Here is a 13,528-nt window from a genome sequence, read left to right on the forward strand (position 1 = left end):
GCCTAATCTGTGAAATATGTCAAAGTACTATGCCTGTAATGACTCTAAAATCTATTTTTCCTTGAATAGATATTTGTCTTGGATAACCTTTTAATTGTAACTTTTCTACAACTTTATTTGTCTATAGACGTAAAAAAAAACGCTTTCCACCACAAAGTTGACTCTCAAAAGCTACAAATATCTTTCTGATCCTCTTGAACTGCATTTCAATTGCCATCTGATGTTTTGGGCTCCATAAGCCCCTCAGATGAGGCCACGTAAAACTGCCGTGAGATACCCACAGGCAGTATATGATTTACTGCAGTTGGATACAAGGATACACAGTCCCAAACTTTTAAATGGCTGTTCAGTACTCCTTTGTCAGCAGCACAATTCTTCCAGAAAGTGCCTGGATTTATCAGCAAATCGTATAAAATCGTATATAAGCTGAACGTGAAGCTATTTTCAGTTTAATGACTTATGCAAAGGTCAGATGTACTTCAGGACTGAAAACTTTCAACTTGAGGTTTCCTTGGAGCCTTCTCTTCCCCAGGCTGAACATCCCCAGCTCTCTCAGCCTGTCTTCACAGGAGAGCTGCTCCAGCCCTCTGATCGTTTTCATGGCCCTCCTCTGGACCTACACTAGCAGCTCCACATCCTTCTTGTGCTGGGGGCCCCAGAGCTGGGTGCAGTGAATCCAACAGCTAGAAAGAGATGTGTTCCTTTAAGCACCTCTTACAGGGAGCTTGCACTCTATTTGCACAGTTTGTTTGTGAAGCATCAGATAGATTGTGAACCTGGATTACCCACTCAGGGGGGAAACGGGAGGGTCCTGTCATCAAAAGGTATATAAACTGTGTTTTGGAACTAGTAGATGTGCTCTCTCCTGCTTGTGGGGCGCCTGCCATTGCAATCGTGAATAAATTACTACTTCACTGAGATCCTCGCCTGAGCCTAAGTTATTGGCTATGGAGTGTTTCTCACAGGACCACAGTCAGACACGTGTGGTTTGCCAGACAGTGAGGGAGCTGCGGGCTCCTTTACTGGTCCAACTGCTACGCCGTGGGCACCTCTGCTGGTACAGCCAGCGAACGCCTTTGCTGTTCCGCCCCCTGCAAACCTACAACCTGAATGTGCCTTTTGACCCAGGCCTATTGGCCTTGAAAAGGAGATGGATATGCTTTTCTTCAATCCGGGAAGAGCGGGATAAAAAAGGCCTGAAGACCGAGTTGCTTGACAACTTAAAGCGAGACATATTGTTCAAAAGGAATGGGAAAATGGAGATTTGTATGTAATCAAGAAAAGGAGTGGAAAATGGAGACTGTTGAGTCGTGGAACTTGGAGGATTGTTTGTTACCTTTTCTGATCGTGAATAGGTGTAGGTGTACTCGAGTTTACTAAGTCATGGAAGTTGGAGGATTGTTTGTTACCTTTCCTTATTGTACGTACGTATAGGCATACTCGAGTTTAGTATGTAAAGCAATGTTCTGTAGATTTAGAATGTTTGATGTTTGTGTGTGCGTGTTGGTGTAGACTCCCCGCACACCCAGCGCTGTTTACTTCCTTTTATACTTTTTAGAAATATTTGCTTTATAAATATTACAAAATACAGATTGAGTTCAGACCTCATTTATAACAAGATGAATAGTGTTTTAATAAACAGAGCGTAAACAAGCTCATCTTAAATGTGAGTTTCAGATGCCTCATTCTGGGGGTTCTGTGGGCTCCTTGGAGCTGCCTCTCCCTGCAGTGCCACGAAGCCCCCTTGGCTTCCACAGCAAAGCAGCACCGCGAGCCTTTTCCAGGCGGAAAGGCTGCGATTCCTCAAACGCTTCTGTAATAGGCACTTCAGAACCTATTTACACCGCGTTAACGCCTCAACGAGCGGGCTCGCGCCTCGCGGGCGGCCATTCCGCGCCCCCTGCCTCCCCTCAGCCGCCTCCCGCGTCCCCGCCCCCACGGGCGCCATCCTTTCTCGTCAGCGAGCGGCGCGGGCCAATCAGCAGCGGCCTCGGGCCCAGTTCAAACTGCGGCGGCGGTCGGGGAGTGCTCCTGAGGCTGCTGGGGCGCCGCGGGGATGGCTGACGAAGGGGCCGTTACCGTCTGCGTGCGGCTGCGGCCGCTCCTCGCCAGGTGAGGGCGAGGGCGAGGGGCTGGGCGGCGTGGGGGTGCGGGTGGAGCTGGTGAGCTTAGCGGGGTGCTTTGTCTCGTAGGGAGAGCGCTCTGGGGGACGAGGCGGCGCCTCACTGGAGGAGCGAGGGGAACACGGTCTCAGAAGTGAGCGGTGCCCGAGCCTTCAGCTACGGTGAGTGTGTGGGAAGGAGCAGCTGGGGCTGACGCGGGCCTGCGGGATGCACGGCCGGAGTGCGCGCTGACACTGCTTGCCGTGGCGTTGGCAGCATCGTAGCTCTCTCGTGGTGCTTCTCCCGGCCTCGTAATGCTTCTCCCGGCCTCGTAATGCCTCAGGGGTTGTGTTGTCTGTGGTGTTTGTGTGGCAGTGCTGGCCAGGAATTCTCCTTTGGGAGTCGACGTCCTGCTCTCAGCGCCTTTTGCTGTGCTGGTCTGCACTGCAGAGTGTTGTTGGAGCTCTGTTGGTATGGAAGCGAGGTGGAAGATGCCCTCTGTAGCGCTCCCATCTCAGGGACAAGTGGCTGCGCTGAGCCCAGAGCATTGGGGTGACGTGCACGTGAGATCCTCTTGCTCGAAGCATCTTCCTGCTGCTCCACCGTACTGCCTCCAGACACGATTTACCAAAGCGTACAGGTGAACGTGGCCCAACCGACAGCGTTAACAAGTAGCCTGTCTTGTCAGGCTTACAGTCCTGATATATAGATTGGCCTTAACCTTTTTTAGGGTTAAATGGGACGACTGCATCTGTCATTCTTAGCTCCTTTGAGGCTCTGTTGTCTTTGCATCATCACTTTTGGTGTTGAGTTTAATCTTTTGTTCCTGAAGTCTGGCACAGTAGTGACACAACTGTGTTTTATGTTTAAATTATCCTATGAAGACTCTGTCCACGATACAATAATTGAAGTCAGCATTGCTGAATAAGATGACAGCTTGTTTTTGATTTGCAGTGCAATGTTCTTATGTGCTTTCTTTTCTTTTTTATTTTTTAAGATCGTGTCTTTCACTCGAGTGACAACACACAGCAATTATACGAAGGTGTAGCTGTTCCAATTATACAATCAGCCGTGCAAGGATACAACGGTAGGTTTTACAATTGTGTTTTAATCCTATTTGTAATGCAGTTTGGAAATAGTCAGTAAGACTTAATCATCTTCCTAGGCACAATCTTTGCCTATGGACAGACCTCCTCAGGGAAGACGTACACCATGATGGGGAACGAAGAGTCTGTAGGCGTTATTCCTAAGGCAGTCCAACATGTCTTCAAACTTATCTGTGAGGTGAGTAACTCCATGAAATTGAGGTGACTGAAAGGACTAGCAATATTTTGGAATGTTAAAGGAAAACTAATTTTAGCATTAAGGAGTTTGTGAAGAAAAGAAACAGTTTATATTGGAGGATATGTTGCACTCACTTTGCTAAGCTTGCAGAGATGCCATTGGTTTTGAAAAGTAAAAAAAAGTGAAATAGTTGGAATCAAATCAGTAACAAAACAGTTGCTTTTAAGCTTGCCAATACATTACACTTGAATTACAAACTTAGGCAAGGGGATGTGCAGCTTTCTTCGTTTTTCTATTTTAAAACTTAGCTTCAAAATAGTAACAATATTAATGACATAAAGGAGAAAGTACAAACTGAAACGTTATTTGCAGAGTATTTGCTTCTGCCTTGAGTATTTTGGGTTATCAATATTGGTTATGTGAAATGTTCCTGCTCCTTTGAGGTGCAGAATACCTTAGGGTCTACAAAAGCATTTAAAGCCAAGTAATTAAAAAAAAAAAGTAACTAAATTTTCTGTGGTGCTGTAGTCTAGTGTGTAGCCTTTCCCAGCAAAGTAGGTCTGAGAGAGAAGTGAAGCTACGCCAAGAAGAGAGAAAAGAATTAAATATGGAAAGGGGAGTTGAATTGGCCTATTGTCACGCTTCTGTAGACCAATTAATTTGCTTTTATGACTTAATAAAGGTGATACACCATTAATGCAGCTGGAAGGAGATGGAACAGAAGGAAATGCATCTGCATTTGTAGACGCTCACATGCAAAGGGCAAAGAAGTCTGTGGAATGGTATCCAAGCGTATAGCTTTGAGTTCAGAGTACTGTAATTAAAAGGTGTTCGTTGTTTAGTCTGATCTAATTTGCTTAATATTGTTTTAATTTCCTCTTGCGATCATTAGATTCCAGACAGAGAATTCTTGTTAAGAGTTTCCTACATGGAAATCTACAATGAAACCATTACGGATTTGCTTTGTGATATCAGGAAAAAGAAGCCTCTAGGAATTCGTGAGGATGTTAATGTGAGTGGATATTATGTTAATGTAAGAAGACATAACAATTTCATCTGCTTGAGGGAAAAAAAAGCTTTGAAGCCATCTAGGTGAAAACATTTCCTCATCAAACTGTAATTGTTATATTCACAGACAGCAGAAAGGCACTTTCTGTAATAGAACAGCGAGAGTGAAGCTGGGCTTGCTGTTGCTGACTTATCTTTATAAATGTTTATAAAATGTAGACTTCATTCTTGACGTTTTCCAAGAGAGTGTATTTTATTTAACTAAAACAGTGAATACTTGGGATTTTTCTAGCTAGTGGAACTACAAACATGGTATTGATTCCCTAGCTCAATGCGTTAGAAGTCTTCAAAAGATAGAAAGATGCGATTAAAGCAGCTCTGTATGTCATCTACAAAGTGGATAGAATTTTCTTCTACTGTAATCGCAGAAAAGTTATCAGAGTGGTACTATCCAGTAAAATAATCTGTAGGGAAAAATAAAATAATGCTATCCTTATGTTCTTGATATCAAGCTTTGTGACAAACTGTTTTTGTTTTTTAATTATTTGGATCAATGCTTTTAGAATCTGGGAAGAGGGGAGACGTATAAGCTCCATGATTATGGCCTTATAACACTTCCAGATATATCTTCCTGGACCTATTCTGAGGGAATCTCCCTTACCAATGTAATTTTTAGGATGGTTGCTGGAGCTCTGGTTTTTGTCTCTTCAGGTTATAGTACTGTTACAGGTCTAAATTTTCCTCTTTTTTTCAAGAGGCAAACTAAAGCAAAAATACATTCAACTAATCTCACTTCCCTTTAAAAGTACAGTCATAATTCTTGGTAATGTTACCTTAATGTATTCAAGTGAAGTATAAATTTCAGTAAGTTATTTATTACTGGTTTTTCCCTTTTTTTTTTTTTTTTGTTTGTTTGTTTGTTTAAGAGAAATACATTTGTAGAAGACCTGATTGAAGAGGTGGTTGTTTCCCCACAAGAGGTTATGGAATGGATCAGGAAAGGAGAAAGTAAGTTGTTTAACCAGTGTCAGCTGATATTTTAGGAAAGTATTGAATTGTATACATCTAGAATCCCGCGTGTCTTTGAGATAATATTCTGAAATTGCTGCTTGTGAGCTTAAAGGCTGTCCTTGTCTTTTATCTCCAGTTTATTGTATTTCTACACATGTATTTCAGAAACAGAAGTATTTCTAATACTCTTTTTTGACAGAAAATCGCCATTATGGGGAAACAAAAATGAATGAACACAGCAGTCGTTCTCACACCATCTTCAGAATGGTAAAAGCCTTTTCCTATGAGAAGTTTGTTTTGTTTTTTGTTAAATATTTGAAGTGACAAAAGCTTATTGTGCCTGCTTCTTCTAGATAATTGAAAGCCGAGAACGAAGTGACCTTGCAAATGCAAACTGTGATGGAGCAGTGATGGTGTCGCACTTGGTAAGAAGTACTGTAAGAAGTTGTTAAGTAGGCATTTAAGCAGGGAGTTTACTATTCCAGCTTGCCTGTGAGAAAAATGTTATTTTAGAACGACATTGCAAGCATGTTTTGTTGTTAATTTCTATCAGATGCTTCTTGGACATAAATCATGCTTCTGATCATCTGTATAGACGGAGACTACTGGGGCGTTATCGGGAGGATATCCTCCCAGCAGAGGGAATGTTGGTGTGGTTAGAGTTCCTAGACAATACATGCTGGACTGAGGAGTGTGATGTCCTCCCCAGGAGCGTAAGGGACTATTGTCAGCGTGTGTCCGCATGTTTGTCAAACATAGCTTACCCTCTGAGTGTTCCTGATCACTGACAAACCCAGTGAAATAATTCTGAAGTAGCAAACGTTAAAGCTTCTATTAATAGAGTTTCTGTTAAGAGAAATTCTATATGGGAATTCTATTCTATCAATAGAGTTCCTATGATCTTATTTGATCTCCTTAGGCACTTTGAAAATATTTTTTTGAAATGTTGTGGAGTTGCGTATCTCTTCCAGTAATGAGAGAGCAATTGTTTGTTTTTTTTTCCTATTTCTTCCCAAAGCATAGCTATATTTTAAATCTGTGCTAAGAATTTCATAGAATTAAGAGGATCTAAAATTAAATTACCCCCAGCACTAATCTGTGAAACGTTTAATGTTGCAGAACTTGGTAGATCTGGCAGGCAGTGAGAGAGCTAGTCAAACAGGATCTGAAGGTGAGTGTTGTATGAAGTTCTCCTTATGACAATTTCTGTTCTCTAAGGTTTAATGAGAGGCTGTGATGGAAAGGAAGCTCCTATCCATGTGATGTTGTTATTTCTAAGTAATGTATTTTCCACTTGGCAGGTGAGGATCTGCTCAGGAAAATAACAAAAGCTGTAAAGCGCAGACAGTTGTGTAGTTACATGGCTTTTCTGGAACGGCAGGTCCAGCAAAAGTTGTAGGCTGTACTAATATAATGAAGATGAATAATCTGTAGTAAAGAAATCATTAGAAGCTCGTACGGACTGTTAATAAATATATGAAGCTGAAGAGTAAGTAGATAGCTCACTGTGTTAACAATCAGGCTTAGTTAAAAAGACAGCATGAAGAACAAAAATGCCTTTATTAAAGAAAATAAATCATAATCTGAGAATAACACGTTAATATCCTCTATTAAAAGGTGCAACTACCCTGCAATTTGAATCTAAGGCTGGTTTGGTACACTTAGATTCTATTTTTTTTTTCCTGCAAATGCCAATATTAATTGCATGTCTAAATACAAAATAAACTTTGTAAACAAAATTCACATTCCTCTGGCCCTGACTGCCTACTAAGTGAAGATTATTAATGCTCATTTGTGATAGACTTTGATTCATTTGGGTTATTCTAAAAGACTTGATACTGGGTGCTGCTGTGTCACAGTGCATTTTGGTACTGGAGATTTAACTCTGGACAATCCCTCTGAGCATAACATAACACAACAACTTGACATGTTGAATAAAACAACATTTAGATACATCTTCAAGAAATAAAATAGTGTGTAATACCTAGGTCTCCGACTGAAAGAAGGCTGCAATATAAATCGGAGTTTGTTCATTCTGGGCCAAGTTATCAAAAAGCTTTGTGACGACCCTTCTGGGTAAGTGCTTGTGTTGACATACCTCTTTTTGGACAAGTCACTGATAAATTAAGAAGTTAAATCTCTTTAGACATCAAATAGTATTCTATATAGCTCTCCTAAATGTTCTGTCACCTCAAGACAATACTGTTTTTTCATAGAAAAATGACTTTTTAAATCTGTTTTCTTACTTTACCCTCAGTTTCATAAATTACAGAGACAGCAAGCTGACTCGAATTCTACAGAACTCTCTTGGAGGAAATGCTAAGACGGTTATTATTTGTACAATCACTCCTGTTTCCTTTGATGAAACACTCAGTACTCTTCAGGTAAACCTTCTTGCCTGTTGTCAAGCATCATTCTGCCTCTAGACTTCAATATTGATGGCTTGGGGTGGGGGGAAAAATGTGACGGGCAGGGGTCTTTAGTCACTGGAACCTTGTAAAGGTCCTCTGCACTTGGGACATGAAATGTGTCTGTTTTGTACTCTGTGTGTTCTCTCAGTCCCATTGATGTACTATTTCGGCTAGCTAGAGCTTTTTGGCAGTTCGACGTTTTAGACATCTTCTACAAGAAGAGAGGGTAAATGAACTGGTGATGAACTTTAGGCAGGATTGTCTTCCTTTTGGTGCTCTCTAGATCTTTATATTGAAAACTAATTAGGTGTGGTTTTGCTTAAGCACACTTTTCTGTCATTCAACTGTTCCCTTAACTCTGTTGGGAAATAAGAGAGAAAATACGTGTCTTGATGCATTTGTTCTTTAACCGTTGTCCGTGAGAGATGATGGTTGCTCTTCCAGTTTGCCAATACAGCCAAAGGAATGAAGAATACTCCAAAAGTCAATGAAGTTCTTAATGATGATGCCCTCCTGAAGAGATATCGCAAAGAAATTCTGGATTTGAAAAAGCAGCTGGAGGAAGTATGTAATAAATACAGTAAAATTTATAGTTTATATGTGCCTGTGTGCATATATAGTGTGTGTGTATATACACGCACACGTACTTTTGTATATTTACTGTGGTAGCTATTTGGAAACTGTTTTAAACCAAGACCAGTGAAATCTGGAGGGGTGGGGAAACCCTTTAAGCTGGTAATTGTTGCTTATATTCAGAGAATACAAATTGAAAACAAAGCGAAAGGTAAAGCAATTGATAATGACCAGTGTATCTGGGTGAAAGCTAACGCTAAATGAGGCCAACTGACGGATGTTTTTGTAGGTGAGAGAGTTTAAGAAACTTATCGTGCCTCATAGTACACTTGAATAGTGCTACAAATGAAAGCAATAATTGACTGACGCTCAGTAACCTCCTGTATTATAATTGAAGGTTCCAAATGGATTATTTCCTCCTTCCTAACTGATGTTCAGCCTAAGCTGCAGCTGTGTAAGATCAGTGGCAAAGTCTGTCGTGTATATGTTGAAGATATGTTTTAAAAGTGGATGACTTGAGACTTCCCACCATACAGTGTAGTCTCATTCATCTTGCTCAAAACAAACAAACAACAACAAAAAATAGCCAATACAGTGTTGATGAGAATCCTGCAGGTGTTGTAAGAGAATGCATCATAATGTGTAAAGCATGGGAAAATCGCAACTTAGACGTGATGCATCTTTTGATGATTTAAATCAAAGCAATATTTTTTGGGGGGGAGCAGGAAGAGTTATAGAAAAAGATTAAGGAAAAATTTGGCTTAAAAAAATGAATTTGAAGTATAGATTTCCACCTAGTGGTATGCTTGTTCTGTTATAACATTACGTAGTCAGGAAAGTACTTCTGTTGAGTCCAGAAGAGGTTATTAGGAAATTGCGTGTATTCATCTCTAAATACTTAATTATCGCAAGATAACTAAGCTGTCAAATAACTAGTTACTGCAATGCAGTTGCTTTACAACAGAATAAATGATCAGTACCCCAAATTTTGAGACATTGCTGGCATTAGAGAAGCATATTGTTTTGTGACAATTAAATCATAGCTATGAAAGAGCTTCAGGCTCTGTAGAAAGGTGAGCTTAAACTGTTATATTTGAAAGCATGCTTTCTCTGTCTCTATTTTTTAAATTCCTAGAGAAGTCTGTAGCTATATTGTTTTGCTTTTCTAAATACTTGCGTATACAGACTTCAAATACTAAGTCTATGGGTAAATTGTGGACTAAATTGTCAGTTGCTTTCTTAAAGACTAGAGACAGCTCTTCCAGGCTTAGAAGAATATATGTACGTGGTGTCATTTTTGATTACTAATAATACCTTCTCTCTTGTACCAGTAGTTTGTACTCTTTATGTCAATATGATTGATCTTTTTATGGAAGGTGTCTCTGAAGACTCAACTTCACGCGGTGGAAAAAGATCAACTGGCCCAGTTGCTGGAAGAAAAAAATTCTCTTCAGAAAGTGCAGGAGGATAGGATACGAAACTTAACTGAGATGCTGGTGACTTCTGCCTCGTTTTCAGCAAAACAGGATATTAAAGTAAGAGCAGCTGTTACAGATCTTGTTAAATCTTACATAGAGTTGTTGTGAAAATGAAGAATAAGTTTGAGTTATGCAGTCCTGAGATTTCACTTTCAATATGCCCAGACCAATTGTGTTTGTGCTCAATTTTCACACTTTTAAGGAATAACCTCTTAAATAACTTGTGAGTAAGCGTTCATTCAATCTTGAACAAGACTTTTGCTTACAAATAATCGTGCTGTAGTTCAGTTTTGAAGAAACTGCAAAGCAGAAGATACTGTAGGTTAGCCTGCAGGACTGTTGTAGCAGTAACTTATGCAACATCTACTCTCTACGTAGTGCTTAGATCACCATTTTCTATAAATAAAATTTTAAAATGAATATTTTCTTGAAGGCCAAGAAAAGAAGAAGAGTTACATGGGCTCCTGGTAAAATAAACCAGAAGAATGTGAATTATTTTGAAGACTTTGAAAAAACGGAATTGACTGAAACAAAAAAAATGAAAGCGTCCCTGTCTTTCCTACCAGATGGAGAGGGTTGTAAGTATCTTTGTGGGGCGGAAGGAGAACAAGAAAATTCTGCAAGGCAGCTTTGAAATGAAGACCTGAAAATGAGGAATAATCCCTTGCTTATAAATCTAAATGTATAGATTCAGAAATGTTACTCACTGTGCTACATCACTGCCATTGAATGATTATTTCTGATGTGATGAAACCTTTGACAGAACTCTTGATGTCTAGTTTAAAATGTACTCTCACTCTATTTCTAACGCATCTTCCTTTTCAGCTACGTTTTCTGAGAGTTCTGAAAATGACAACCAATGTTTAACTCTTCCCGATCAAATTTCGGATACAGAGTGGACTCCTGGACCTAACATGAACTGGGTAACTTCATAATCTCTTCAGTTGGCCTTACATGGTGTCTACACATTCCATGCTTCTCAGTAAGGTCAGCCTTACCCTTCTTCAGGGCATCGATGATCTTTTTTGCGTCTAACTAGTTAGAAAGCAAGTCTCTGCCATCTGCTTGAAGTTGAGGGATGTTTTTGTGGAGAATGGGCTAGTGAGCTTTGGTATTTAAACAGGACTAGCAGTGAAAAGACAAGCAACAAGGAATATAATAAATTTGCTTTGGCTTGTACATCAGTTAACTAGAAGTGATTCTCTTTCTAGACTCTGAAATTCTTTGAAGAATCTACACAACGCTGTGACGTTTCAACACTAGAAAAGGTAAGAATGTCCATTACTGTCTTAAAAATAAGACCAAAATCCCAATAACCTCTCCTCAAGTTTGTTGTCTTTTTTTAGGACCTTGCTGTAAGTGAAGTCAATGTCCTACAAGCTAACTTCAATAAACTCGTATTAGAAAATGAACAGCTGAAATTGGAAATAAATGAAATGAAGGAGAAACTGAAGGAAAAGATAGAAATAGAAGAATTTGAAACACTGGAAAAGCAAACACAAAAAGAGCATGAGGTAAGGTGCACTGAAATACAGATAAGAATTCTGTATGCTCAATTTTTTGGAAGAGTTAAGTCAGTATACATCTACTTGGATGTTTATGCACAGGTGGTGCTAAGTTGCGCTCAACAGCAGAATGAAAGAATCCAGGATTTGAAATGCGCTTAGTGTAAAACTCGTATTTAAACTTTGAATGTTATTTAAATTCGTATTTCATTTTTGAATTTTAACTAGAGGAAGTCTAGTTAAACACATGTATATATTTGTGTGTATCCACACTATATTTTTTGTGTGCATGTATATGTAATACATGAATGGTCTAGATTTCAGCAAGAGGGTCTCCCTTTCCAATGTGTAATAAACGCGCTGTTACTAAATAGGCTATGGAATATTTTGAAGTTAGTGAAGTATGGCTTAATAAGCATACTCGTTTCTTGTATAGGACAGTTCAGTGAGTTACAAAGATCAGAGCTATGTCAGCATTAACCTTAAACATTGTTTAACTCGGTCATAACGTGAATGATGATGTCTGTAAAAGGAAAAAATAAAAACTGTTTTGTGCCACAAAGTCAGAACATTCTGTCTAGTGGATAATATGGCATAGGACATGCAGACTTCCAGTTCCTTTCACCTCCTCGTGCTTTTTGTGGACATATCTTTTTTTGTCCAGATGTCTGTTTTCTTTCTATGCTCTAATTCTGTTACAAGTAATACATACTTCTATTTAGGCATTACGTTCTAGTTGCCCAAGGGCTAGTCTGTCAAATAAGTTACAGAAGAAGAAGAGACATTTGAGGTATTGAGACATGGGTGTACTTTGTTCCATTTCTTACTGTTGAGGGATTTTTGGAACAGCAAAGATCCCACGGCTTGCTGCAGCTGAGCAAACCAAGTCCCCATGACAGTGTTCCCACATCGCCCAATTGAGGAATTCAGAAAAATATTGTTGCCAGTAGCTGGCTTCAAGGACAAGGTCTACGTGACTGCTAATCACAAGGGGGTTGTTTTCTTGCAGGTGGGGTTGTTTTCTTGTAGCTGTTTGTCTGAGTGCTTTTGACCAATAATCTTGTGTGAGACACTCTCCTCCCGTTTAAGTTCACCAGAAAAGTCAGGCTATTCGGGTAATAAAATGGAGCATGATCTGACCCTACTGGTGTCTGTCATGTCTTCGGCCGTTCTTCCTGCAACATTTTACCTAATACCTTTTCCAGAAGGAGCTGATTCTTTGCTGTGTTGGCTGCAGACTGGTTGCACGCCCTAGGCTGTTTCATATCCTCTTACCATGATGCTAAGGTTGAACTGAAGTTGCATCCTTTCGCCCTGTTTCAGGTTACAATTTAGCAGCCTCACCTATTATTTGTGTTCCCCACAAAAATGTATAGGTATATTCTGAAGCCAACATTGAACAAATCCTGTTAGAATTGTCCCTGAAAAATTGTCCCTGTGTGTCTAATGACAAATAGTCTAAAGTACCTTAAGTTGCAAGAACTGCTTTTTGAATAAATCATACCTTGAGATCCGTATCTGAAGATAGTCCCTAAAATGTAAGCATTTGACACCTGTGTAGCAAAGTAATTACAGCACAAGTGACAGGTCACCTCCTTTGCTGAGCAGATTTGGCTGAAATCATCAATTTCAGCCGGCAGACGCACAGAGGTAAACTCTACTGTGAATAATGACAGGAAGTGACTTTTAACAGGTAGTTTGATACTATTTCTACAGCTCTCCTCTGACCTGAAAATTACAGGTTAGGTTTCCTCCTCCCTATGCTTGTAGCTTTTCTCTGTAGTCTTCTACTTGTGCCTCCTTTCAGAGGATGCAACTTGAAAGTGTTTCTGGCTTGCTTACTTCACCTCAGCTCTGACACTTCCTAATTCTTGTCACTGAATAGATTGCATTAGATAGCTGCACTGTTATAAAAAGCTGCTTAACGTGACCAATCTGAATTAACGTGACCAATCTGAAGTTTCGTACCTTACAGATTTGTGCATGAAATGGCTTTGATCACATTGCTTTCACTTCTTGAGCTGTTTAAAATTAAGTTGGACTTGAATTCTTTCAGTTTGCTGGGAAGCCGAAATGGAGCTTTGCATCTTATCTATCAGTTTGAAAGAGCGTAGCAGCTTGCTTTGTACCTGTTTAAATACATAATACATGTATAT

General features: G+C 39.9%; 1 protein-coding gene across 1 annotated transcript in view; it reads left to right on the forward strand.

The window, feature by feature from the left end:
* Nucleotides 1-2,056: 2,056 nt before the first annotated feature.
* The window catches only part of LOC311208967 (centromere-associated protein E-like), a gene marked incomplete at both ends in the record, with an annotated part of 31,956 nt that continues 20,484 nt past the window's right edge, over nt 2,057-13,528 (forward strand). The window contains 17 exons of the mRNA XM_084286017.1: nt 2,057-2,112; nt 2,193-2,284; nt 3,100-3,189; nt 3,268-3,386; nt 4,279-4,398; nt 5,321-5,402; nt 5,605-5,672; nt 5,759-5,830; nt 6,525-6,576; nt 7,394-7,481; nt 7,663-7,789; nt 8,261-8,380; nt 9,766-9,924; nt 10,301-10,442; nt 10,693-10,790; nt 11,079-11,135; nt 11,214-11,381. Coding sequence (XP_084142143.1) covers nt 2,057-2,112; nt 2,193-2,284; nt 3,100-3,189; nt 3,268-3,386; nt 4,279-4,398; nt 5,321-5,402; nt 5,605-5,672; nt 5,759-5,830; nt 6,525-6,576; nt 7,394-7,481; nt 7,663-7,789; nt 8,261-8,380; nt 9,766-9,924; nt 10,301-10,442; nt 10,693-10,790; nt 11,079-11,135; nt 11,214-11,381 — 1,710 coding nt within the window. The remainder of the gene's footprint in view (nt 2,113-2,192; nt 2,285-3,099; nt 3,190-3,267; nt 3,387-4,278; nt 4,399-5,320; nt 5,403-5,604; nt 5,673-5,758; nt 5,831-6,524; nt 6,577-7,393; nt 7,482-7,662; nt 7,790-8,260; nt 8,381-9,765; nt 9,925-10,300; nt 10,443-10,692; nt 10,791-11,078; nt 11,136-11,213; nt 11,382-13,528) is intronic.

This window comes from Netta rufina (genome assembly GCF_964035555.1).
Source record: "Netta rufina genome assembly, chromosome: 4".
NCBI lineage: Eukaryota > Metazoa > Chordata > Aves > Anseriformes > Anatidae > Netta > Netta rufina.